Source organism: Enoplosus armatus, chromosome 1 (assembly GCF_043641665.1).
Source record: "Enoplosus armatus isolate fEnoArm2 chromosome 1, fEnoArm2.hap1, whole genome shotgun sequence".
NCBI classification, from domain to species: Eukaryota; Metazoa; Chordata; class Actinopteri; order Centrarchiformes; family Enoplosidae; genus Enoplosus; species Enoplosus armatus.
Window position 1 is genome coordinate 18,919,140 of NC_092180.1, and position 23,066 is coordinate 18,942,205.

At 42.3% G+C, this 23,066-nt stretch overlaps 1 protein-coding gene across 1 annotated transcript; it reads left to right on the forward strand.

Annotated features, from left to right (window-relative positions):
• The first annotated feature begins 3,854 nt into the window (after nt 1-3,854).
• On the forward strand, nt 3,855-22,811 carry ahctf1 (AT hook containing transcription factor 1). The gene is made up of 40 exons (XM_070930931.1): nt 3,855-3,975; nt 4,438-4,588; nt 4,855-4,957; nt 5,501-5,681; nt 5,926-6,133; nt 6,392-6,508; nt 6,613-6,697; nt 6,859-7,009; nt 7,295-7,427; nt 7,845-8,026; nt 8,170-8,231; nt 8,563-8,691; nt 8,906-8,996; nt 9,214-9,303; nt 9,695-9,835; nt 10,145-10,249; nt 10,666-10,762; nt 10,967-11,090; nt 11,207-11,263; nt 11,380-11,526; nt 11,787-11,977; nt 12,137-12,281; nt 12,411-12,542; nt 12,756-12,903; nt 13,223-13,373; nt 13,466-13,567; nt 13,944-14,088; nt 14,254-14,469; nt 14,820-15,468; nt 15,585-15,773; nt 15,960-16,065; nt 16,578-16,699; nt 16,804-17,084; nt 17,401-18,290; nt 18,588-19,638; nt 19,932-20,205; nt 20,434-20,610; nt 20,695-20,792; nt 21,331-21,419; nt 21,600-22,811. Exons 1-40 carry the CDS (start codon nt 3,855-3,857, stop codon nt 21,796-21,798), a joined length of 7,830 nt encoding a protein of 2,609 aa, XP_070787032.1. The 3' UTR covers nt 21,799-22,811.
• Nucleotides 22,812-23,066: the final 255 nt, after the last annotated feature.

Here is a 23,066-nt window from a genome sequence, read left to right on the forward strand (position 1 = left end):
AGAACCAGTGTCCTAAAGGGAGGGGGGAGGGGAAACCACACTTTCACCACTTCCTTTTTCTCAGTATATTTCTCATACAGTGGAATATGAAAGTGTCAGTGTGCAAACATTCTGAGCACATTATAATACCATCTGACTTGCGTCCTACTCTCTGCTATTCTTTGCACTACCAGTCTGTTGTCACTATTGACATACACTACATCGTTGCTGTCTTGATGTTTATATATAATGTATATAGTGTCTCCTTTTACTTATTATTATTATTATTATTATTAATAATAATATAGTACTTATTATACTTATATTTATAGCATAATACCCTCACATTTGATTGTGTAAGACAATAAATGTGACCTTGACTCTGGATGTAACTTCAGTTCTTGAGAAATACATGATTTATAAGTAAAAAAAAAAAAAAGCAAATACACATTCAGTATGTGAACTATCAGAAGAAATAGCCAGTGGTATATAAATGTCCTAATAAAGAGTCAAAGTCCTTTCCTATTATGGGCTATCCTATTTTCCACTGCATTGCATGGTATAATTGTGCATAGAGAGTTTCTTTCATTGATCTCGGAAAAGCCGAAACATAATGAGATCACAACAGTGCTGAATCACAGAACTTCGATATTTGTTGAGCAATGGTGTAATGTGAGGACTACTATTGGGAGTGGACCTTTACTGGGGCTTGTTTATGCAAATCCAATATGAGGTTAGGTTACTGTAATTTAAGGATTCCAAGCCAGTCTTTTCAAAGATCTGGCTTGTAAACCATTGATGAGGGCCCTTAAACCCAATGAGACATTGTACATGATTTTAGACTGTACACATATATTTGACTATATATATTTAGTACACCAGTACCCTAGTCAATTGTGCAACAGTGGCTGATAGGGCTATAGATCACCATAACATTTAATTGTGAACAAAGATTGGGATAAATCAGAGGGAAATATGTGCTGGTCCATCCTCACCTCTTAACACGAGATAATGTCTATGGGTGGTGAGAAAGTAGCATTAAGAGTAACAGGTCTGGCATTTAATTTTTTTAGCCAAAAAATGATTTACGTGTTGAAGCAGAAACTACGCCCAAACCGAGGAGGGCAGCAGTACGCCATCGCTGTGTCTGTTCGGCCAGAACCAAAGCTGGCGAAGAAGAAATGCATGGAACACTTTCCAACCGTGGAAATGGCGCTTTGAGGTGTAGACGCCTGAAGTCAGACGGAGCATCTCGTGCTGGTCAGTCTGAAGCGCGCAGAGGGCTCTACGCATGAGTTGTACTTTGAAAAGGAGCGGATTATGACAGAGGAGAGAAGGAATCGGGAGATTCGTCAAGGAAAACAAAACATTCGTGGCTCTGATACAGCCGTCAACATCGGGAAGGTTAGTAAAACGTTAACGTTAGCAGCTAGCGGCACATTGCATCACGTTTTCCAGCGTAGTTGGGAGAGAGCTAAGATGGCTAGCTAGCTCACTAAACTCGTTTATGCTGGATAAATTCCCAAAAAGATTTATAATAAGGACGTGACTTGTCGCTTACGAAGACCGTGATGTTGCCAGTAGCTACAAGTTAGTTTGTTACGTAGTGTCAGACTACAGTGACTGTTACAGTACGTTTGCACTGTTCCGGCTAAAGCAAGACCACTAAATCACCTGTAACGTTACCTAGCTAACAGACGTTAAATTCCCAGGCAAGACTCGTCGCCGGGACAAGGAGAATGTACTATGATGTTGACTCTCGTAAATGAACAACGTTACTGCTGGTTGTCAGCCCTAAAATGGGTCGCGGAAAAATTAACGTAACGCTAACGTTACATACTGCTTTGCTAATATTAACGCCAGCAATCGCTATAGCTTGTGTTAGCGAAAGTAGCAACGTAGCTCAAGCTAGACTAGCTAGCCACCCTGACTTTGATTTAACTAGTTGTTCTCCGGTTGATTAAACAAACTTTAGGGATACATGTATATCAGCGTTGTAGTTTGCTATTATAGTTGATACATTTGTAGCACAAATCATAGAACTGAACAGCTGACACAACGTGAACTAACTGCCATCCCCTAATGCTCATGTATGTATATAGCTAGGTTAGCTAGCTTAACTTTAACGGTGAACTCGCATATACTGTAATCCTGCATGACCTTGCAAGCTAACTGGTTAGCCTGCTAATGGACTGAGGAAAGTGTGTAAAGCAGCTAGCAGTCCGTATTCAGCACCAAATAACATTAGTATATTTTTAATATGTCGTTACTCTGGTCGGTGTTTAACAGCACTGTGCATTAAATTGTACAAATAAAGCGATCGTGTGTTTGTTTACATTATGTCAAGCTAGCCCAACGCTAACAACTGCAGCTGATGAAGCTAATCTGTGCTCTGCAGATGCTAACGAGCGAGCTAACTTTAGCCTGTTAACTGACGTTTAAATATCAATAACGTCTATATCGTGGCTCATGCGTTTGACTATTAACGCACATTTGAAATTGTTCTGGGTTGTAACAAGTTGTGAGTCACAAATTGTATAGGTTGTCACACAAACTTTGCAAATATTAACACACGTGAGCGCAAGATGTTGTATTTGGTGAAGCTAGATTTGAATCGGCGTATTTGCTGTTGTTATCTTTGCCCGTCAGTAGTCTGTAACAGTGCGGCGACGCCTTCAAGTGCATAAATTCGGCTTGTTTAGTTTGTAATTGTTATAATACGTCTACATGTTCAATCTCACGTCATGGCATGTGGCTGCGTAGTGACAGGCTTGTTGCGCGGGAGTTCACTTGAATCGTCTGTGTTTTACATTGTGGTCACAGAGGGCAGTGTTGTGTCCAATTTTGCACACTGAAACTGACAGACACATTTCCAATCAGGTTGAGTTGGCCTTGAAAGCGCCACTGTGTATACCACACTGCTGAAGATAATATTGTCTTGTTGGAGCACGAGCTGCAATAACAAGGCTGCTGCTAACATTTACAGACTTGGGAAATTAGCATATGGTAAAACATGATGATATAAATACCAGTGACAAGACATCATATTAAAGCAAATCTATTACAAAAAAGTGTTACAAACAACATGTTTTCCAATTATACTGATTTTGTGAGCTGAAGATAAACAGGAGGGCCATTCCAAAGTCTTAGGGCCCTGATTGCATAAACACTGGAAATGTTTACATTTAAGCCAGGATTTGTGGATCTCTGACCAAAGCTTTATCAAAAGTGAAATATATATTTTTCAAAAATGCTTATAAGGAGAACTCAGGAAGGTGCAACTGAATGAGTAATGACATCTGATTTAACTGTACAGTTAAGCTTAAGTAGTTTTGTTGTCCTGAAAAAAATGTTGGCATTGACAGTTAGTCTGGAGAGGCATCAAAAAAGGCCATTTCAGGAGGTTCATTGACCAATGATTCGAAAAATGCTTTACTCTAGCACTATTAGAACTCACATCTGCAAACAGATGTGTAGCTGTATGTCATGTGTTGTTGTTGATTAGATTGCAAACCCAGTTGCCGCTGCAGTTGTCAGCAAGTTTGCTGACAGCACGTTTCCTGACAACTGGGGGTGCAACTGTGTTTGAAAGAAAGACCTCTTTTGTACTGTAAAACCCGGCTGAGCAGATAAAGCCTGAAGTGGATTTATGGAGTAGGAGGGGTTCAGAAAGAGTGTTTCACAGGTTCTCATTTTACTTATTGATGTTTAATTAGTGAGAGGGTATCAATGGCAGGGTGATATTGATAAAATAAAATGATAATTTTACCTCATAATTGTGAAGTATTTTTAGGGAACTATTGGTGAAGGGTAAATGGACTCACTGCTGTTTCTAACATACTGTATGTCCTGTGTTGCTGTCTGTACAGTGAACAATGCATGACCTGACAGCCCAAGTCACGAGCAGCCTGCTGCCTTTCCCAGGAGTGACTACAGATGCTCTGGGGGAGGATGAGATCACCCTAGACTCTGTGCTACATGGAAAGTTCACTGTTGGTAAGCCTATTTTTACTGATCAATGATCTCTATAAATTGATATTTTCTTTCCTCCATCTTTAGTTGCGATAACAAATCTGTTGTTTTTGTCTTTAAAGTAGATTGTACAGTAAAGTAGAAATAGTTGAGGCAAATAAATGATACAAAATAATACATTCTAATAAATCTTCAAACAAGTCATTTACCAAATTGGGTTGCTACATTAAATTAAAATCCTTTGTAATTACTTGCTGAAACAGCACCAACCATTCAACAACGTAAACATTGAAGTCTCTGGAGAATCACAAGGTGTTTATTTAGTGATGCTTAAATCTCCTGCATTATCATGTTTTAGCCTAGCTTGTACAACTGGCTGCAGGTCAGTTGTTATCTCATGAACTGTTTAACTCTGAAAAATGGAACCTAGCTTGGTGATAATCCTAGATTGTAACCCCCTAACCTTTCATTTCTTTGTGTGTGAAGGCCGCAGCGGGCTTGCCTGGCTGGCCTGTGGCCCCCATCTGGAGGTTGTCCATGCAGTGACAGGAGAACGGCTGTCTGCGTACTGCTTCAGTGGTGGAGGCGAGCACCCACCCAGCGTCCTAGCTGCCAGGGACTTCAGCTGGCTCAAACGGTCAGAGCTTTGCCTCACTATCTATGTCTTTATTACTCTTTGACTCTATATATTTGCACTCCTTCTACTTTGTACTGCAACTAATTAGTTCATTGTTATCTTATTGTAATCAATGGAAACAAATAGACAAACTTGCAATGAGTGCTGTTCGATAACTGCCAGAATCACATGCTTCTACATTTGGTTACAAAGAAAGATTTTTAAATGTATATTAATGACTGCTGAGGAAATCAAATGTTAACTCCTTCACTGTTTTGTTTTCCTAGGTCTGGATTGCTGGTTGGCTTGGAGGAAACAGAGGGCAGCGTGTTGTGCCTTTATGACTTGGGACTGTCAAGGGTGGTCAAAGCTGTTGTTATACCAGGCAGGGTGAGTTGGCGGTGCACCAGGGTCCCCTCTATTTTTAACTGGTAGAAATAGTCTTATACTTTGAATCTAGATGCTAAAATCTTGGAGTTGCAAATCACAGGTTAAGCTGATTGAGCAGCAAAAGGACAGCATTTGTTTCTTTTCATTTATTTTTTCATTGTTGTCATATGTTGTTAATATAATAATGTAAATATGTTAATTCCATGTCTTTACAATAAACTGAAATGAAAAGAAATAAACACAGCACATATAAATGTTTATGCATTCTGTCAATATATAGTAACACAACATTTCTTCATGTCAGCTAACAGTCACCTTTATATTCTTGCTAGTCTGTAGGCATTTTTCCTTGAGGGGAAATGTTTGGTTGGTATTGAAATAGAAATTGATAAATTAAAAAAAAAACTGTTGGCACAACAATATTTCAGAGTCACATTATAGAATGTAGATTCAACTTTCTGATACACTTATCTGATTTTGCCCAGTTTTTGCCAAAACCTGAACAGTCTGTCTTTCTTTACTTCTTTCAACTCTGTTGTCTAGATTTCAGCTATTGAGCCGTTAGTGAGTTATGGCGGAGCAAGCACTTCAACCCAGCATCTTCATCAGAGTCTGCGCTGGTTCTTTGGCATTGCCGCCGTAGTAACAGATCTCGGTCATGTTCTGCTTGTGGACCTCTGTCTTGACGACTTGTCTTGCAGCCAAAGTGAACTGGAGGCTTCAGGTGAGGAGCTTGTGTGATGAAGCGTTAGGTTTATATGTGTTTGCATGTTCTTTTTGTTTGTCTTCTGTGCCTTACAAACTGCTCTTAACTTTATTTGGAAGAAGAGAAATTATCAGTTTCCCTTATCCTGCACACCGTATGTTACAAGTGTCGGAAAAAACATATACTGATATCTATATGTCCACACACTCCTGTTTCAATATCTAAAACCATCTCTCTTTTTATATTTACTCTCTGTTCCCAGACCTGCAGGTAGTGACCAAATCTCCTGCAGAGATCCCCAGGCTTAGAGAAGTCAGCACTAGACAGGGCAGACATCTTTGTCTCCAGCTGAATGGGCCCAGTGGAGTTGGAGCCACAGCTGTGCAGTACATATCCAGGACCAACCAGCTGGCAGTGGGATTTTCTGATGGATACTTACAGTTGTGGAACATGAAGTCTCTAAAGAAGGAGTGAGGATTTCTTTGTACTTCCATGTTTTGTTGGTGTGGAAGATGCTTGGGTGTCAATCCTGAATAGCCTGTCCTTTGAAACAAGGCCACATTGAATTGTTTTATTTTCTAGAATTGCATTATTGCTGAGAAGACTGCAATAATCCATTTTATTTTACTTGTATTATTAATAGTAGTTTTAATTCATAAGCAGCTATTATATAATGTCATCTTTACCACTGATGGGTAGGTTTTTAATTCTTGATTTTTGATGCGTAGATACCACTCCCAGTTAGAGGGTGGCAGGGTGCCTGTGCATGCCTTCACCTTCCAGGAGCCAGAAAATGACCCCAGGAACTGTTGCTACCTCTGGGCTGTCCAGTCTTCTCAGGAACTGTAAGTCTTACATATAACAATACTCCATCCAGGCAAGTTGGGGGGGGGGTTTGTTTGTTTTCCAAGCTCTTATTTTTCCTCTACCTCCTCTCACTCCCATGCAGCGAGGGAGATATGGTCAGCCTCCGCCTGCTTCAGCTGGCCTTCAGTGAAAGGAAGTGTCTAGCTTCTGGGAAGATCCTCTATGAGGTCTGTAGTGCATACAAGATGCATTACAAATGTATTTATTCTCTACTCACTTCATTTTATGAATTCTTTACCATTCTGGTCGTGTGTCAGTCCCAGCAAATATACTGTATATTTAGCTTTCTTAGTTTAATCTCCTCCCTCTTTAACTTTCTGTGACACAGGGTCTGGAGTACTGTGAGGAACGTTACAGTCAGGAGTTAAGTGGCACAGCTTTCCCTCTCAGGGCCCAGGCCACCAACACCCGTCTGCTGAGTTGCCAGACTATCGAGAAGTTCAGACCCCATCCTGACAGGGATGACAGCATGAACGAAGGTTAGCCTGCTTCCCTTGAAAGTACTTGCCAAAGATATGAGTATGTGGGGAACTAATTAGAACAGTTTTTAGCACTTCCCATCAAATTTAAATGCTTTGTGATTTGACATTGCCAGTATAGTAGAGGAATGGAATCTTAAAACAGCCATACCATTATGTGTTCTCATTAAAACTGTTTCTACTGCATAATGTCTCTCTCATTCTGTACGCTATCTACCTACCCTATTATTTCTTAACTGCATTCATATTCTTAATCACTTCACCCACACTTGTCACCCTATTCAGTTGCATCTCCAGACACCAGCGTGTCTATCTTCAGCTGGCAAGTCAAGGCCTATGGTCAGGGAACTCCGTCTACCTACATTGGGGTTTTTGACATCAACCGTTGGTACCACGCACAAATGCCAGACTCTTTAAGGTACAGTGGAGACTGATTTCGCAACTGTTGAAGAGAATTAAAAGATTTTTCCAGCATTACATACTGTGTTTGATGATGCAGATGGCTGTTTAAAATGTGTTAATTACTGAAGGACTACATCAGACATGGGACAGCATTTAGAACAGCCGTACATGCACAAAATGTAGTATACTGTAAATATTTGGTTTGTGGCACAGATGGAGAGTCTAGATATTATAACGATATAGAAAAATTCTATGTAGGGGCATGAACAAAAAAACATTCTCCATAACTGATTACCTGCTTGCCAATTTACTTAAAAAAGAAAAGAGATCACAGAAAGTAGACATTTCGGTACTGAATAAACCATTTCATTTTTTTATTATTCCTGTGACATTCACTTCATTCATTTCACTTGCACTTGTGTGTTGTTGTCAGAACGGGGGAGTCTCTGCAAAACTGTCCCTACCTGGCAGTTTGGTCTCTGGACCCAGTGGTGCAGATGGTGTCGGCACACATCCTCCTGGATGTGGTGGTGCACGACCGCAGCCTGAGCAGGGGCCTGCCCTTCACCTGCCCCCCACCAGAACAGTACTTTAACCCCACCACATATAACTTTGGTAGGTGTATGTCAAGCAATCTCAATATGAGATCATATGGAGAGACATTTTTGTATTGCTCAGGAATTTGCTTGTGCTGACATGCCCGTTGTTGTAGTTGAAATATAATAGGACTGATTATTGTTTTTCCTTTCATGTTACAGATGCTACCTGCTTGCTCAACTCTGGAATTGTGCACTTAACCTGCTCTGGTTATCAGAAAGAGGCAAGTTTCCTCTGTTCATTTTTCTGTCACACAAACCTTCACTACACCATTCATTTTATGGCATTAAATCCAAATGCTGATTATAAGAAGTGAATATGTGACGATGTATAAATACAAAGGCAAACTTCAAACTGTTTATATTTCAGTTTACTTGACTTTTCTTCTGTGTTATTGGGACACAACCTTTTCCTTGTGTTATAATGGGCAGAAGATGATATGATTATCGCTAAGGCTACACAATGTTTACCATATAGGCCAGATTTAAATATGTAAAAATGATTTGAATGGAAATTAGGCTTGTTTTATATCTCACCATTGTCATCAACACCAGACCCTGAGCTTTTTGAAGAAAGCTGCTCCTTGTTCCAGTGACATCATCTCCACTAGCTACTCTCGCTGCCTCATGTCTGGCCTACTCTCATCTCGCCTGGCTGACACCCAGGCCTCCAGCCTCTCTCAGGTACACACACATCCTTGGCTGACTTCTTGGTCTCCAGAACCACTTGTTCACAGATGCACAAAGCCACCATTCTTAATGCGTTTGTTCTCCCTCTTTTACTTCACATTAAAGAAAATCTTTTATGTGATACAAAACAATACACAGAATTAAATAAAATACCTATTGTAAAGTTATAGTAGTAATGTCTACATGTAACTTGATGTTGGCCTTTTAGGAGGAGCAGCTGGATGCCATCTTGTCCACAGCAGTGGAGACCAGCTCCTTGGGACTGATCACTGGCTGTATCAAGCAGTGGACTGCAGAAGGTGAGGAGTCACACTTGAAATAACTGCAAAAAAAATGGTTTCTCAAACTGCTTGCCCAAACCCATTACACCCATGACAGCAAGTATGTGGTAAAGACATTCAGTGTTGCTACATACACAAAGTATTTTAAACCTTTGCTAAGCCCTCCTACATACATGCCGTAGCCGCCAGCCCTGCAGTCAACTCTAATGCTCCTAATTCTGTCCCTCCTAAACAGAACAACCAGGCTCTGCACTGAACCTGCGCTACATCCTGGATTGGGCCTGGAACAAAGTAGTCCAGACCAAGGAGGAGCTGGATGGCATCTGTATGTTTTAATTATGCATTGTTTTTAATCAAAAGGCCTTCTGAATCATATAGAATGATGTTTAGACATGCCAGAAGTGGGGGGAAAAAATGGATCTTCTTCTTGACATTGATCCAATACTCGGTGACCTATTTGAATGGATTAGCTATGTTTGCATAACTTGTTTGTAAGGTAAATTAACCCTTCAGGCTGATGACAACCCAGATTTTTACAGTACAGTGTTATTTAACCTTACTTAAGGATAGGAAATGCTTGCCTTGTCTTATATTTGTTGATGATTAGTGATATAGATTCCTCCTGTTACCTCCCATTTCTATGCTGTTTGCAAGTTTGTTTCAGTTTATACATTTATGTTTTAAATCTGTTCCCCCTGTGCGTGTTTCTTCCCTAGGTGCACCACTGTTTGACAGCTCATCCAACTTCACAGACCCTCAGACCATGCAGCTGCTACAGCACAGCCAGAGACTGCTCGGTAACCTCAGTACCATCTTCCACTGTCTGCTCAGTGAAGCTCAGGAGCTCACACAAAAAGGTGCAGTATCCACGCAGATACGATCACATGTGCAAGTGTTATGTTTCCCTGTGATTTCAGTGGAAACGGGTTCAGCTAGAACACTGTTTTAATTCCCATTTGTGCTAAACTGTAAAAAATGTCTACTGAGAGTTGATGTAAGTAAAATGATGATGTCTAGCGCCTCACAGCTTTATGGTTTGATAACACTTGAGCTATAATTCATTGTCCTTGGATTAGCCATATGTAGCAATTGAGCATCTGTTGTCTTGTTGTTTTGAGTTATTTGTGATGAATTGATTGAGGTTCTGGGTTTTTTTTATTGTGTAGGCCTGGTGGGTCTGATGAACAAGAACATAGTATCCAGTCTCATTTCCAAGTACGCCCAGGTGGTGCTCTGGTTCTGTCGTACCGGTCTACTGCCTGAAGGATCAGGTAAAGTGTAGCTGGCATAAACATGATCTGGGAAACCTTACCAGCATTTACACAATACTATTTCTCAGAGAGTCAGTGAGTAAACAAGTTGGAAGCAGGTTGAATATCTTTAGGTCACTGATCTGAAGATATTCTTGATTTAAGAAGTTTCCCCCACTCTACATTACGTAATGCTTCTAGTTTAGGAACAGAAAGGCCTTTAGCTGGCTACAAGAGGTGTAAAAGTCTGGATGCTGTGAACAAATATTCATTAAAATTTGCAGGAATGTGTCTGGTTCAAGTCCGTTTCTTGAGTTCATATTATTCTTAAACTTTTTAAACAGAAAATCATCATACAATTTGTTAAGGGGTGGCCGATGTATTCAGTTTTATTATTTTTCTTTGTCTCTACGGATTATAACTGCCCTCCTCAACAGATGCTGACGCTCTCCAGATCTCCAGGCCTTTCTATACTCACTCAGTCATCAGCAACTATTACACTATACGCAGAGAGGAGCTCACCAGGCTGGCTAAGTGAGTAATCTATGCTTGAAAGCAAGATATTCCAAATCTAGGACTGCAGCTAACCAATGTCTTAACAAATAATATCTCAGTTGCTTGTTGATCAATAGTTGAGTTGGTAAGATGTTAGAATGACAGATGCCCATCTCAGTTCTTACTTTTTCCCTTTTATGATGACGATGGTCCAAGTTGATCTAATGCTGACACTCTTCTCAGGGGCAAGTGGTGTGCAGACTGCCTGATGATTGACGGTTTGGTCGGCCAGTGTGGTGAACGCTTGACCGACCTGTGGAAAAGGGACGAGGGTGGGACAGGGCAATACCCACCACCTACATTGCATGTAAGCATTAAACTTATAGATTTTTTTTAATGTAATTTGACTTTGTACCGTCTAATTTATGTCAAATTGACTTTGTCTCTGTGTAAAGAATTGATTTTATACCTTTTCATCCACAGGCCTTATTGGACATTTATCTACTGGACAGCATTGACGAAGCTGCCAAACATGCAATTGTATCCTTTTAACTAATAATGCCCAAATACCAAGTCGTGTTCATGTCAGCCATGGCCAGCTCCAGTATGTTTTGCGAATCTTAAAGTCTCCCATGAGCCTTGACCTGTTGTCCCAGGTAATTTACCTGTTGCTGGATGTCATGTACTCCTTCCCCAATAAGGAGGGAGCATCGGTGGAGTCTTTCCCCACAGCATTTGCCATCCCTATTGGACTGGTGAAACTAGTACAAGGCCTCTGGCTGCTGGACCATCATGACCACCAGGTGCACACACATTGACACGTTAGACTGAGTTTTTATTTTCCCTAAGATGTAAATTTGGATACAGAGAGGTTATGCAAGTCAAATGAACTCTATTGTATTTAAAGGGAAATGGAACATCAGTGTTTGCATATTACCAATATTTGAATTGTAAACATTAGTCATACTTTTGAATACAACCTCGTCCTTTTTATGAAGCTATTCTTGTGTAAGGTGTTAGCTCTTTTTTTTTTAAATGTTATTCTCTTCTTTGTCCTGATCAGAGTTCATTCGAGCTGCTCCTGCATCCAGCTGCCTCTCAGTGTCAGTTTGCATGGCAGCACGAGCGTGTCCTGCAAGCGCTGATGTGCCAGGGCCAACACGCAGTGGCACTACGATACTTCCACATTACAAAGCCCCCAATTTCCTCCACCTCCCAGGCCAAACTCTGTCTGTCTGTACTGCTGCACAACAGGTAAAAGGCGCAAAAAAGACACTTCTTTCTCTGTTCAACAATGTTTAAGTTTATTAACTGTGAAACATGGACAAGAAAATGGCTTTTTGTTTTAACTTAGTTAACTTTCACCTGTCCTATCTTACCTTTTAATGACCAGCCGGTCTGCCCTTCTTCCAGGTGTCTCATAGAGGCGTGGTCCTTACTTCGGCAGCACTCTAATCGTCTCAACATGGGTGAGCTGCTGGGCTTCCTGTATGAGAGCTGCCAGGAGCTGGGCCTCATGAAGGAGCTGCTCAAACTGCCCCTGGGCCTCAATGAACAGGTAGGAGATAGATGCATGGTTACATTTAGGTGAACATTTTTAAAACCCCAACCCTTCATTATTCTGCTTGTACATTAAACGTCTTTGTGTTATTGGATTATAAAGTCGATGCCTAAAACTGTGTTTCAGGAATGTTTGGAGAAGTTTCTCCAGGGTACAGGGGGTCTCCAGAACAGAGAGCTGCTGATGGTTCACTACCTTCAGCAGGCCAACTACATACCTGCCCTGCAGCTCAACCACAGCCTCAAAATGAACCTGGTGGTATGTTTGACACACACATACAAAGTATTACGCTAATTATCACTGCATTATCTTGATATTTACTATGTGACATGTATTAAAGTATTCAGAATCAGATGTACTAACTGTGAACCACAATATCCAAATATTCCTGTCACCATGAGATTATACAGAGAGAAGATACTTCAATCCCATAAGATCTATAACCACTTTCTCTTACTTCTTTGTTGCTAGAATGAGCGAGACCCAAAACTTAAAGAACGATCCAACACTAGGAACTCTATATTGGATCAATATGGCAAGGTTTTGCCCAGAGTCCAGAGGAAACTGGCGATGGAGAGAGCCAAACCCTACCAGCATTCCTACGCCATCCACAGAGAAGGTAAGGGGGTGCTCAACTTGAATTCATGTCTGTTACAATGTACTTCAGTGGTAAAATGTTTTCAGAGCAGGAAAAAGTATCAAAATGTTAATAGAAGCTTCTCATACTACACTCACATAAATCACTTGCTCAGTATGTTCCAGTCACATTTCTTTGGCAAGATATGGCTACATATTGTATACACTGCTTTTGTTTGTTAGTTGTAACCACTGTGTCTGTTTTATAACAGTGTCTGTTACTTAAGTTTTAATTTAATCTAAACAACATCTTAAAAAACATTTATCAAATATAAACAACACATTTGCACGTTGTGCTCCAGTTTCTCGGCCGCAGCCTCTGTCAACCATCACCAAGCGCTCTGCCAGTGAGAAGGTGATGTCGAGGGCCGGCTTCATCAACAATGTCCTGACCAAGATTGAGGAGGTGTGGTTAGGCAAAGGAGCTACACCACAGTCCTCCCCAGCCAAGAGGTGAGCATGACCAAAAATGCATCTCAGAGGGGATTATTTTTTATTTATTTGATTATTTTCTGACCTTTTTCTAATTTGTTTCTGCCTGCCAGCCCCAGGGCAGCTGAAGTTCAGAGCCCCAGGTCCTCGTCCCTGGCCCTTCCTGACCCCTTCCTGGGAACTCCTATCACCATGACCTCCAAACGAAAGTCAAGGTACTCTCATGAGAGCTCCATGTTAGCCCGAGTGAAGCGTACCATACATATTTGTTTGAACATAAAAAGAATCACTTGTTTAATAACTTATAATATGACTTAATAACTATTAGAAAACTAATATTTTTTTCCCCCCTGGCACAGGACAGACTAATCAGCATCTCTCAACAATAATTGATTCTAAAATAATTGCATGTAGTTGAGCATCAGAACAAGTCAAATTTCCACAGTGCCGATACACATTCCTTGTTAACTCATATTATGGGAAATACATTATGTTTACCTAAGGTGTGGGAAATATTTGAGTTGGAAAACTATGCCCGTAAATCTTGTTATAGCATTTTTATGATCACTTCATTTCTTCAATATGACCTAGGCTGATGGACTTGGTGGTTCACCCCTCCTGTCAGACCCCTCGCCCTCTTCTCAGCCCTCCCAGACCTCACAGCTCCTGGGTTTCTCCAAAGACCACTAGCAAGGCTCCTGAACTCAGTCTGCTGCAAACACCGCAGGTGGTCAAGGTGAGTAGGCAAATGTGGAATTTTCATTTGTTTTTGAAGTAATCGAAAATGTTAGTACTTCATTGATACTTCTAATTAATCCGTCACCCTTTCAGTGAGTTTGTATTTCTGGAGCAGTTTGGTATTTTGTTACTTACACTTGTTACTCATGTTTTGTTCCGTCAGCGAGCTCGGGCCTTGGCTGCCTCTGGCCCTGTGTTCTCAGCCTTCACTCCACAGTCCATCCTGCGCAGCAGCCTGAGGCCCACACCAGTTGCTACCCCCTCTGCTTCTCCAGGACGCTCCATCACCCCCCCACTCCGCAGCAAAGAGAGCCGGATCACCTTCATCGAGGAAGCAGAATCTCCTGAACCAGAGAGGAGCATCCGATGGACCAATGGGGTAAGACCAAGCACAAGATAGGAGTGGTGTATTGACTCTGAGAAGCCACCTCACGCATAAAACAAAAAAAACACTCTTTGGGCCAATATGTCATTCTACAAGGTTGCAGCTCATTACATGGTTTTTAGCCTGTTACTTGAAAAGAAGTGTAGTAACTACTTGGTTCTTGTGTGTTAATCAATAATCCACTAATATTGACAGATCACATTGCTCTTGAGCTGCTACATAATTTGTGCTCTATCAGCACCTCATGATCACCGGTTGTCTTCTTCTTTGTTTAGCTGGTTTGACTTGGTCTGTATGATAAGATGATGTCTTTCAATCTTCTTTGGAACTGTTTTCCTCTCTAGATGGCAGCAGACAGTGAGATTAGCTTGCTGACCAGAGGTTCCACGCCATCCAAGGCTACACGTAAGACCTGGTCCTCACAGCCTGCTGAGGAGGAAGAGGATGGAGACGAGGAAAGGGAACAACCTCATGTAAAGTTCTTGCCTCCAGAAGGTGGTATTCCCTCACCACAGCTGAGATCCTCCATCCACGAAGTCACTGCAGAAAGCAAACCATCTGATGCAACACAAGCACGACTTAGCCTGAGCTTTGACACCAGCCAGGCGTCTGTCCGTTCAACAGACACCACTCTAGAGTACTATGATGCAGAGCAGGAAGCAGAGGAGGGGCATACAGCTACAGAGAAAGATGAGGAGGTAGTGACGATGAACATCAAAGGCCTAACAGAAAAGGAAGAACCAGAGGAAACGCCCTCACCAACCATTGAGCAAGCCCCTCTCCTGGTATCAGAGGATTCAGAGCGGGAAGAAGTAGAGGAGGTGAAGGAAGACGAAATATTTGAGGACGTGATGGAGATCGGTCTTGAACAGGAGGCTAAAAACGAGGAAGAAGTTCAGTCTGAAAAGGAAGATGAACAGGATGTTGAGTCAAGTAGCGAACAAGAAGATGCTGTAGCTCTTGACCAAGAGGAGATGTCTAGTCACAATCAAGGTAATTAATTTGCTGAATTTGCTCCTTTCTCTCAGAAATAAAAGGTGTTAAAAAATTTCATATGTTTTGCCACACTTCCTCTAAAACATCGCTTGACACATTTTGTACGCTTCTAGTTTGTAACCAGATAACTGAGAGAGTGGACTATGGCACTGAGATCAAATATCAGGATCAAATAGCGACAGCCACAGAACAGGACGTCCAGTCAGAGGCCACTGAATCCACAGAGTTCACAGAGCACCTGAAACCATCTGGAGCCACTGAACCCACAAATGAACTAGAAGAGGAGCTGGACCAATCAACAGGTCCGTTCTTACATTTTTCATTTATGTTATAGAAGAAGTACTTAGGGAAGTGAAGTGATAAAGGTGGTGGGTTTCAGTTTCCTGTTCTGTGTTGCAATAATGAATGTATGTTGACATGGTATTGATGGTGACTTGGTTACTATTATGTGGAAAAGGATGTTGAGTTTTTGTGTTGTTTGCCAGCAGATCTGACAGAGTTTGTGCAGAGACATCTGTTTGGTGGTGATCTGTCTCCTTCGCTCACCCGCTCAGGAATCCACAACGCATCTGAGACCCAGACGTCCTTCAACAAGTATGCACTTTTTTCTGTTTACACAGATTTAAAAAAAAAAAAATGTATTCAAATAAATTTCTCTGGAGTGTATAATTGTGTAAAGATAGATATCACTTGAGTTGTAACACCAAATCACACATGGCAGAGATTTGTAGTTTGTTCTCTAATGGTTGATGCTTTCAGCAAAGTGTCTTTGGCCACACAATTTTTTCAGTAACCCAGGAACATTTTTAGGAACTCAGGGGGATTACCTTCATTTAGCCAGCAGGAGAACCTGGTTCTGGAAATTAAAACATGAATACATTCGAGGAACAAGAATTATTTTAATGGTTTCTCTGAGATGAAAATATTAATTCGGTCATAGTCAATATTAAAACAAACCTTCATTACACCATATCACTCTAAATATGGGAATTTGGCTTGAAGTTACATAAATGTTGTGTAACCCTGTGTTACTGGCCTCTTCAGCTGCTTATCTGTTTATTGTTTTGTTTTTCACAAGTTAAAAGATCTCATTCTCCTTTCTCCAGTGAGTCACCGGGTGAGGTTGAAGAGGAGGAGCAGGCAGCTGCTGAAGCTCCGCCAGTGTTCACCAGCCAAAAATCTGCTGCCTCTGTGACGTCCTCCGAGCCAACTGGCACCGACTCCCACTGTGAGGAAGATTGTACACACACGCACATTAACGCTGGTGCTCGAGCTGTTACAGTTCTATTTCACTCATTTTCTCACTTTTCTGTTCTTTCTTTTTATCGCCAGCTGTTGTGAGTCTAAACGATAGTGAGGAGCTCTCTAGCCCTGTGTCTGAGGAGGAAGAAGATGAGGAGGAGGAGGAGTCTGATCAAGCTGAAGATGAAGAGGAGGAGGAGGACTCCGGTAGTGAGGTGGAGATCATTGAGGAGGTCCAGGGTAATGGGAGGCTGCCACCCCTCCAACCCAATTCAGTCTTTGTACAAGAGGGACACACACACTTCCTGCCAAGTCTGTCAGAGCAGGAAGCTGCTGAGTTCTCTCTGATCCCACCTGGTGCAGAGATGAAGGTAACAAATCAGTCAGTTAATTAATTAGTCGATGGATGGAAAATTATTTGGCAACAATATTACTAATCAGTTAATCGTTTAAGTCATTCAATAAGGAAAAATGCCAAACATTCTCTGATTCCAGCTTCTTGAATGTCAGGATTTCCTACTTTTCTTTGTTTTATATTGTTTTGTAAACTGATTATCTGATTTAAAGACGTCACCTTGGCTTCTGGAAAGTTGTGATATACATTTTCTGACTGTCTGTTTCATAGACAGATTCATAGATTAATTCAAAAACTCAAAAAATAACTTCTCTGTGTTTGCTGCATTACAGATGGTAGAGGAGGACATGGAAGGTGAGGTGGTGATGGTGAGACTCGGGGCCGACGAAGGAGTGATGGAGGCAGATGAGGTTGAAGAGCATGCATCATCATACATGGAGCTCAAACCCTCGACCACTCTCCTGGTACCCCTGGAGCTTATGGAGGGGCAGGACGGCCTGGTGGATAGTTCTCAGCTGGGTCTTCCTGAGCTTCAGCAAACCGTCATGCCAGATGACCCGAGGTCTGAAGCTCACAGCGGCTTCTCTCTCATGCTGGATGTGGACGAGGACGGGGATAAAGACGCAGACACGCTACCTATGGAGAATGATCTGCAATTCTCTGACCCTCCCACCCTGTCTCCGGCAGTGGATGAACTTTTGGAAGCTAGTGATGAACTTGTGGCTGATCCTGAAGTTATTCTTTTGGGCACAGATGATCAGGATCCTCCCCTGTCTGGAGAAGCCTCAGAAGAGGACCAGAGCACAGAAATGAACATCTTCGGTGGAGTTGACTTAGATGGGCCGTCAGAACTTGTAAAACTCGCTGACCTACAAACTGAAAACATTGAGGCAAACAATGGGGCAGAGGAGGCTGAAGACCAGAGGGAAGCAGAGTTAGTGATGTTGGCTGAAGATCAGGAACCTGCAGGTCTTTCAGTCTCTGAGTCAACTCCAGTGGAAGATCTTCCAGCAGTTGTGGATGACAAAGACTGTCATCCTACTATGGCTATGGCTGAGGAGGAGGTCGGAGAGGAGGAGGACAAACCACATGCCACACCACCACCTGCTGAGGACCTGGAGAAACCATTGCCTGCTGAGGACCTGGAGAAACCATTGCCTGCTGAGGACCTGGAGAAACCATTGCCTGCTGAGGACCTGGAGAAACCATTGCCTGCTGAGGACCTGGGGAAACCAGCGCCTGATGAGGACCTGGAGAAACCATTGCCTGCTGAGGACCTGGAGAAACCAGCGCCTGATGAGGACCTGGAGAAACCATTGTCTGCTGAGGACCTGGGGAAACCAGCGCCTGATGAGGACCTGGGGATACCAGAGCCTGATGAGGACCTGGGGATACCAGAGCCTGATGAGGACCTGGGGAAACCAGAGCCTGATGAGGACCTGGGGAAACCAGAGCCTGATGAGGACCTGGAGAAACCAGCGCCTGCTGAGGACCTGGAGAAACCAGCGCCTGCTGAGATCCAGGAAGAGCCTGAAGAGAATGGGCCAGTTAATATGGACACAGAGATTGCCCCCAGCACAGAGACAGTGACTGATGTGGAGGAGGAACGGCAGGACGTCAAAGCCTCAGCAGAGACAGAAGAGGATGGTGGTGAAGAAATTAAGATGGAGAAAGAAATGAAAAAAAGAACCAGGGGAAGACCAAGAAAACATGAAGATGTTGAAGAAGAGAAATCTGTGTCAAATAGCCAGCCAGAGGAACAGCCTGTGCCAGAGACCCCCACTTCTCAGAGGAAAAAGAAAGCTCCTGTCACCCCAACACGGAGAACCACGAGAGGGAGGGCAGTTACCTTTATCTCTCCCCTCCCGGAGGAAGCAGAGGAGCCACAGGAGGATGGGTCAGTAGAGGAGGCAGGAACGAGCACTCTGGTCCCTGCCTCGCCTCGTCGCACACCCAGAAAAAGTAAACAGAACAAAGAAGTCAGAGCTAGCACACCTCGAAGAAGTACTCGCAAAGCTCAGCTGGAGCCTCTTAAAGACAAAGTTGAAGAGGGGGAGGCCGTGGACAATGACGCCACAGTTGCATCAACCTCCATGGCCTCTTCTCCAGCCAGACGGCGGGTTTCCCAGGGGGCCACTTCAACAAGGACCAGCCAAAGTGATAGTGAGGTGGTGTCTTCAGCCCCAGAGGTTGAAATCAAAGAGGAACAAGAGGATGAGGTCGCAGATATAAAGCTTTCTCGACGAAGAACCTCCAAGAATCCCACACTAACCAAATGCAGGACCACTGAGGGAAACACTCCGAGGAGGTCCAGCAGGAGGATACTGAGTAGCAGTGAGGTGTTGTCAACACCATTAGAGATCCTGAAAGAAGAGAAGGACCAGGAGGAGGTATCTGAACCTCCTGTCAAACGCAACTCCAGAAAAACTAAGACAGAATCATTAGAGATGCAGCCGGCCCTGCTGGAGGAGGAAGAGGAAGAGGAGGAGGAGAACAAAAAACAGCAAGCTTCCAGCCCCGGCAGGACGACTCGTCGGTCCAACCAGATTACCCTAAATGTTTATCCACAAGTAAGAATTCAAAAATGGATCTCTATTTCCTAAGTTGTTGATGTTAAATAAGCTGAACGCTGTCACAGATAAGACAATGTTTTTGTTTTTCTTCATAGATCATCTTGTTCACCATCATTTGATGCTGATAGACATTTAGACATTTTATTCTCTTTCCATGAAATGATTAGTTTTAACTCCATAATATCACTTTCAATTTCACCCGTTTGGTCCATTATACAATATTCCTTATTACATGTCAATGAACCGTGATCTGTCCGCTGTTGATCATTGATGACATTTAACACTCGCAGGTGAAACTGGTTCCTGTATCACTGCCTCAGAGTGCAAGGAAGACAAGAGGAGAGACGATTACTGAAACTGTAAAAGAAAGTGAAGCTCTACTTGAGCCTGAACTTAACAGCAACACTGGTCGCACCAACTCCCTTCGACCAACTAGACACAAACTCTGGGATTACCCTGAGGAGGACCTTCCCTTACTGGACTCACCACTGGAGGTGAATTCTGAAACCCCAGTCGCGGATGCCCTCATCAAGAGGCTTCAAGATGAGGAAGAGAAGCAGGAAGGTACGTATGAGGCTGCGTACGGACCAGAAATAAGAGTGATGCATTTAAAAAACTGTAATAGAGCACAAAGCAAAACACGCTGTTCTGTATTCTATTTATTACAACACATTGCTTTAACATTTAGTACTACTTTTTTCTGCATCTTCGTTTCTGTCAGACGTCTGCTCTAAAATAAAGAAGTTTAAATGTGGACGTGAGTGTAACTGTAAAAGTAACTCTGTTATACAGGAGGAGTAGTACTCACAAAGATGGTTAGAACCAGCAAGAGGAGCACAAAGTCGTCAGTGGAGCAGGTTCACTCTCTACTTCCTATGAAAGACGACCTGGTCCCTGAACCCGAGGGGGACAAATCTAGTCCAGACGAGCACTCCTTCATCTACTCGCCCTCACGAAGAAGAACAAGAGGTGAGCGGTGTGTCCATTAACCCTTGTGTCTGTTCACCCATTTATCCATGATGGTTTTAACCCTGTGTTGTGTCTGTGTGTCAGCTAGTAGAGCAGAGTCTGCTGGTCCCACTGAAGAGTCTGCAGCTCCTGTCACTCGCAGCAGGAGGAGGGTTGTCAAAGATGCCCCTGCTGCTCCTCATGTAAGTGCTGCTGCTTATGAGCTTCACACTGTTGCTGTGTGGAGGAGGCTGCATTTATGTTTTTAACCTGAACATAATCAGTCTGGAGGTCAGTTTTTCTAACATGATGATCCCATGAGCTCATTGTTTGTACAAAGCAGTTTTTGATTCTTCCTCAAATATGAAAACGTGAAATGCTTTTAACGTTAGATTAAAACAAATTTTGACTAAGACCACTGTAGTGTGATATTAGCTGATTGTATGCAAATCAGTTGCAGTGTAGAAATTACAGTCTCAGTTTTACAATTACTTTGTTTTCATGTTCACTAGTTTGGTGGGTGCATTTATTTTTTTCTCCACTCCATTTATAGTCATGTTGCTGTCTTTTAGTAGCCTTTGAACAGAAAGTTCACCTCCTCACTGCTCTGAAATGATGGTAGCCATATCTCAAGGATTATTGCTTAAATTGAAAAGTCAAGAATAATCACTTTGAGGCAGAAATAATGAACAAGAAAAGTATTTTTCATTTCATTTTTAACGTTGCCTTTTTTTTTTTCAGGATGAAATTGCTTCAGAAGAAGATCACGTGGAAGTGGAGAAAGCAGCAGGTGTTTCTAAGACCAGAAAAACAGGCAAACGAACAGCCAAGTATGATCCTGTTTCCCTAAGAAAAATACCGTGTGAACCCATAAGACAGGATACGATAACTGTTCTTCAAACTACATTACATCATTTTTCAGTGACATAAATCACTTTGTAGTGTTTTCTGTTTGTTTGGGCCAAAGAAAATCAGTCCCTGCTCGTTTTTTTTTCTTTCTCCTTCTTCAGATCCAAAGCCGTTTCTGAGTCGCCTCCCTTAGCAGAGGTGGACCTGATCTCTCCCCTGCCCAGCCCAGCTGATCCGCTCCCGCGAGCACAGAAGAGGATTAAGGAGGCAGAGGCTCCAACCTCGAGCAGGAACCTTCGACGCAAACGCATAATGGACACCGTTTTCACGAAACCCACCACGCGGAGGAAGAAACTCTAAGGAGGTTGGTTGGTGGTTTGAACCAGTGAACCTCAGACAGCCACCAGAAGACTTGAACCAACTCGGTCAGAAGCTGTCAAATAAAAGTATATGCCTAAAACTCATGATGGTTCTGTTTCCTCACATGCCTGTCAGTGCTGCGGATGTCTTTGTATATTGACCTCTCCGTAGGACAATAAAACAAAAGCAATGTAGGCATGAAAATCTATTTTTGGGACAAAACACACTGGTGGATAGCAGTGTGAGAGAGGACTATATTTTTAGTTTACATGTCCCGCTCATACTAACTCGATTTCACTTGATATTGTATCTGTGGCCACTTTGTCGGACATTCTGCGACGCGCCTCGTAATCGGCTTCGTTCTCTGGCCTCAGAATGGTACAAGGGAAAGCAATCAGTGTGAGAGGCTCCCATTAATAAAACCAGACTGAACTGATCCTGCCTCTGATGAAGGGGTTTTATTTACATTTTTCTTTTCTTTTAATTTTTTTTTTGTTGTTTACTTTTAAGATTTCGAGGCCTGCTGTTTTTTCTATTTAAGAGGAAAAGCAACCAACCCAGTGGAGATAAAAGATGTCTACTGGTACATTTGTATATAGTCTTTTTCTATGTTCCAAATAAAGTTAATAAATAAATCTTAAAGAATTATGTTCATTTTGAAGTTTTAAGTGTCTGGAATGCATTTGATCATCTAATCAGACTGCCTATGCCATAGTCTTAAAATTTCAGTTGATTTGGGAGACTTTCTGTGAAGGACACACAGACCTGTACACTATCGCCATCAGATTTGGACTCTTTTTGTACGTCTGGGGATGTTGTATAGTGTGGAAGAAACGAAAAAAGACTTGCACAGCGGTTTGGTGGTGTTTAAAACTGTTTTGGGAAATGTTAATAGGCTTGTTTAATTCAATTTATGGCAACCACCATCTGACATATAGGCTATTTTCTGATGAATGTATGTAGAATGTCTTATTTTTGATGACTGCTCTTTGATAAATATGGTGAAGCTTGAATACTTCTCTACGTCTCATGTTGAGTGATTGTCTCAATTCAGTTTCCTGTCTTAAGGGCATCTGTTTGTTTGTTTGTTTGGTGGGTGGATGGATGGATGGATGGAGTGAGCGCACCATAAAACCTTTTTCTTTTCCTGTCTGTCCCAGGTGTGCAGTGAACCACTGAAAGAATTTACAGGCCTCTTAACTATCCTTCACAAATAGCTGAGAGCTCCTCCTGTTGGTGCCTCACATATCAAACATGCATCCAACTTC

Excerpts from the sequence above, each read along its gene's own strand:
- ahctf1 (XM_070930931.1), top strand. The coding sequence starts at position 3,855 with ATGCATGACCTGACAGCCCAAGTCACGAGCAGCCTGCTGCCTTTCCCA. Across the intron at positions 12,282-12,410 it reads CCCTGGGCCTCAATGAACAG|GAATGTTTGGAGAAGTTTCT; the intron begins GTAGGAGATAGA and ends ACTGTGTTTCAG. Across the intron at positions 20,793-21,330 it reads ATGCCCCTGCTGCTCCTCAT|GATGAAATTGCTTCAGAAGA; the intron begins GTAAGTGCTGCT and ends TTTTTTTTTCAG.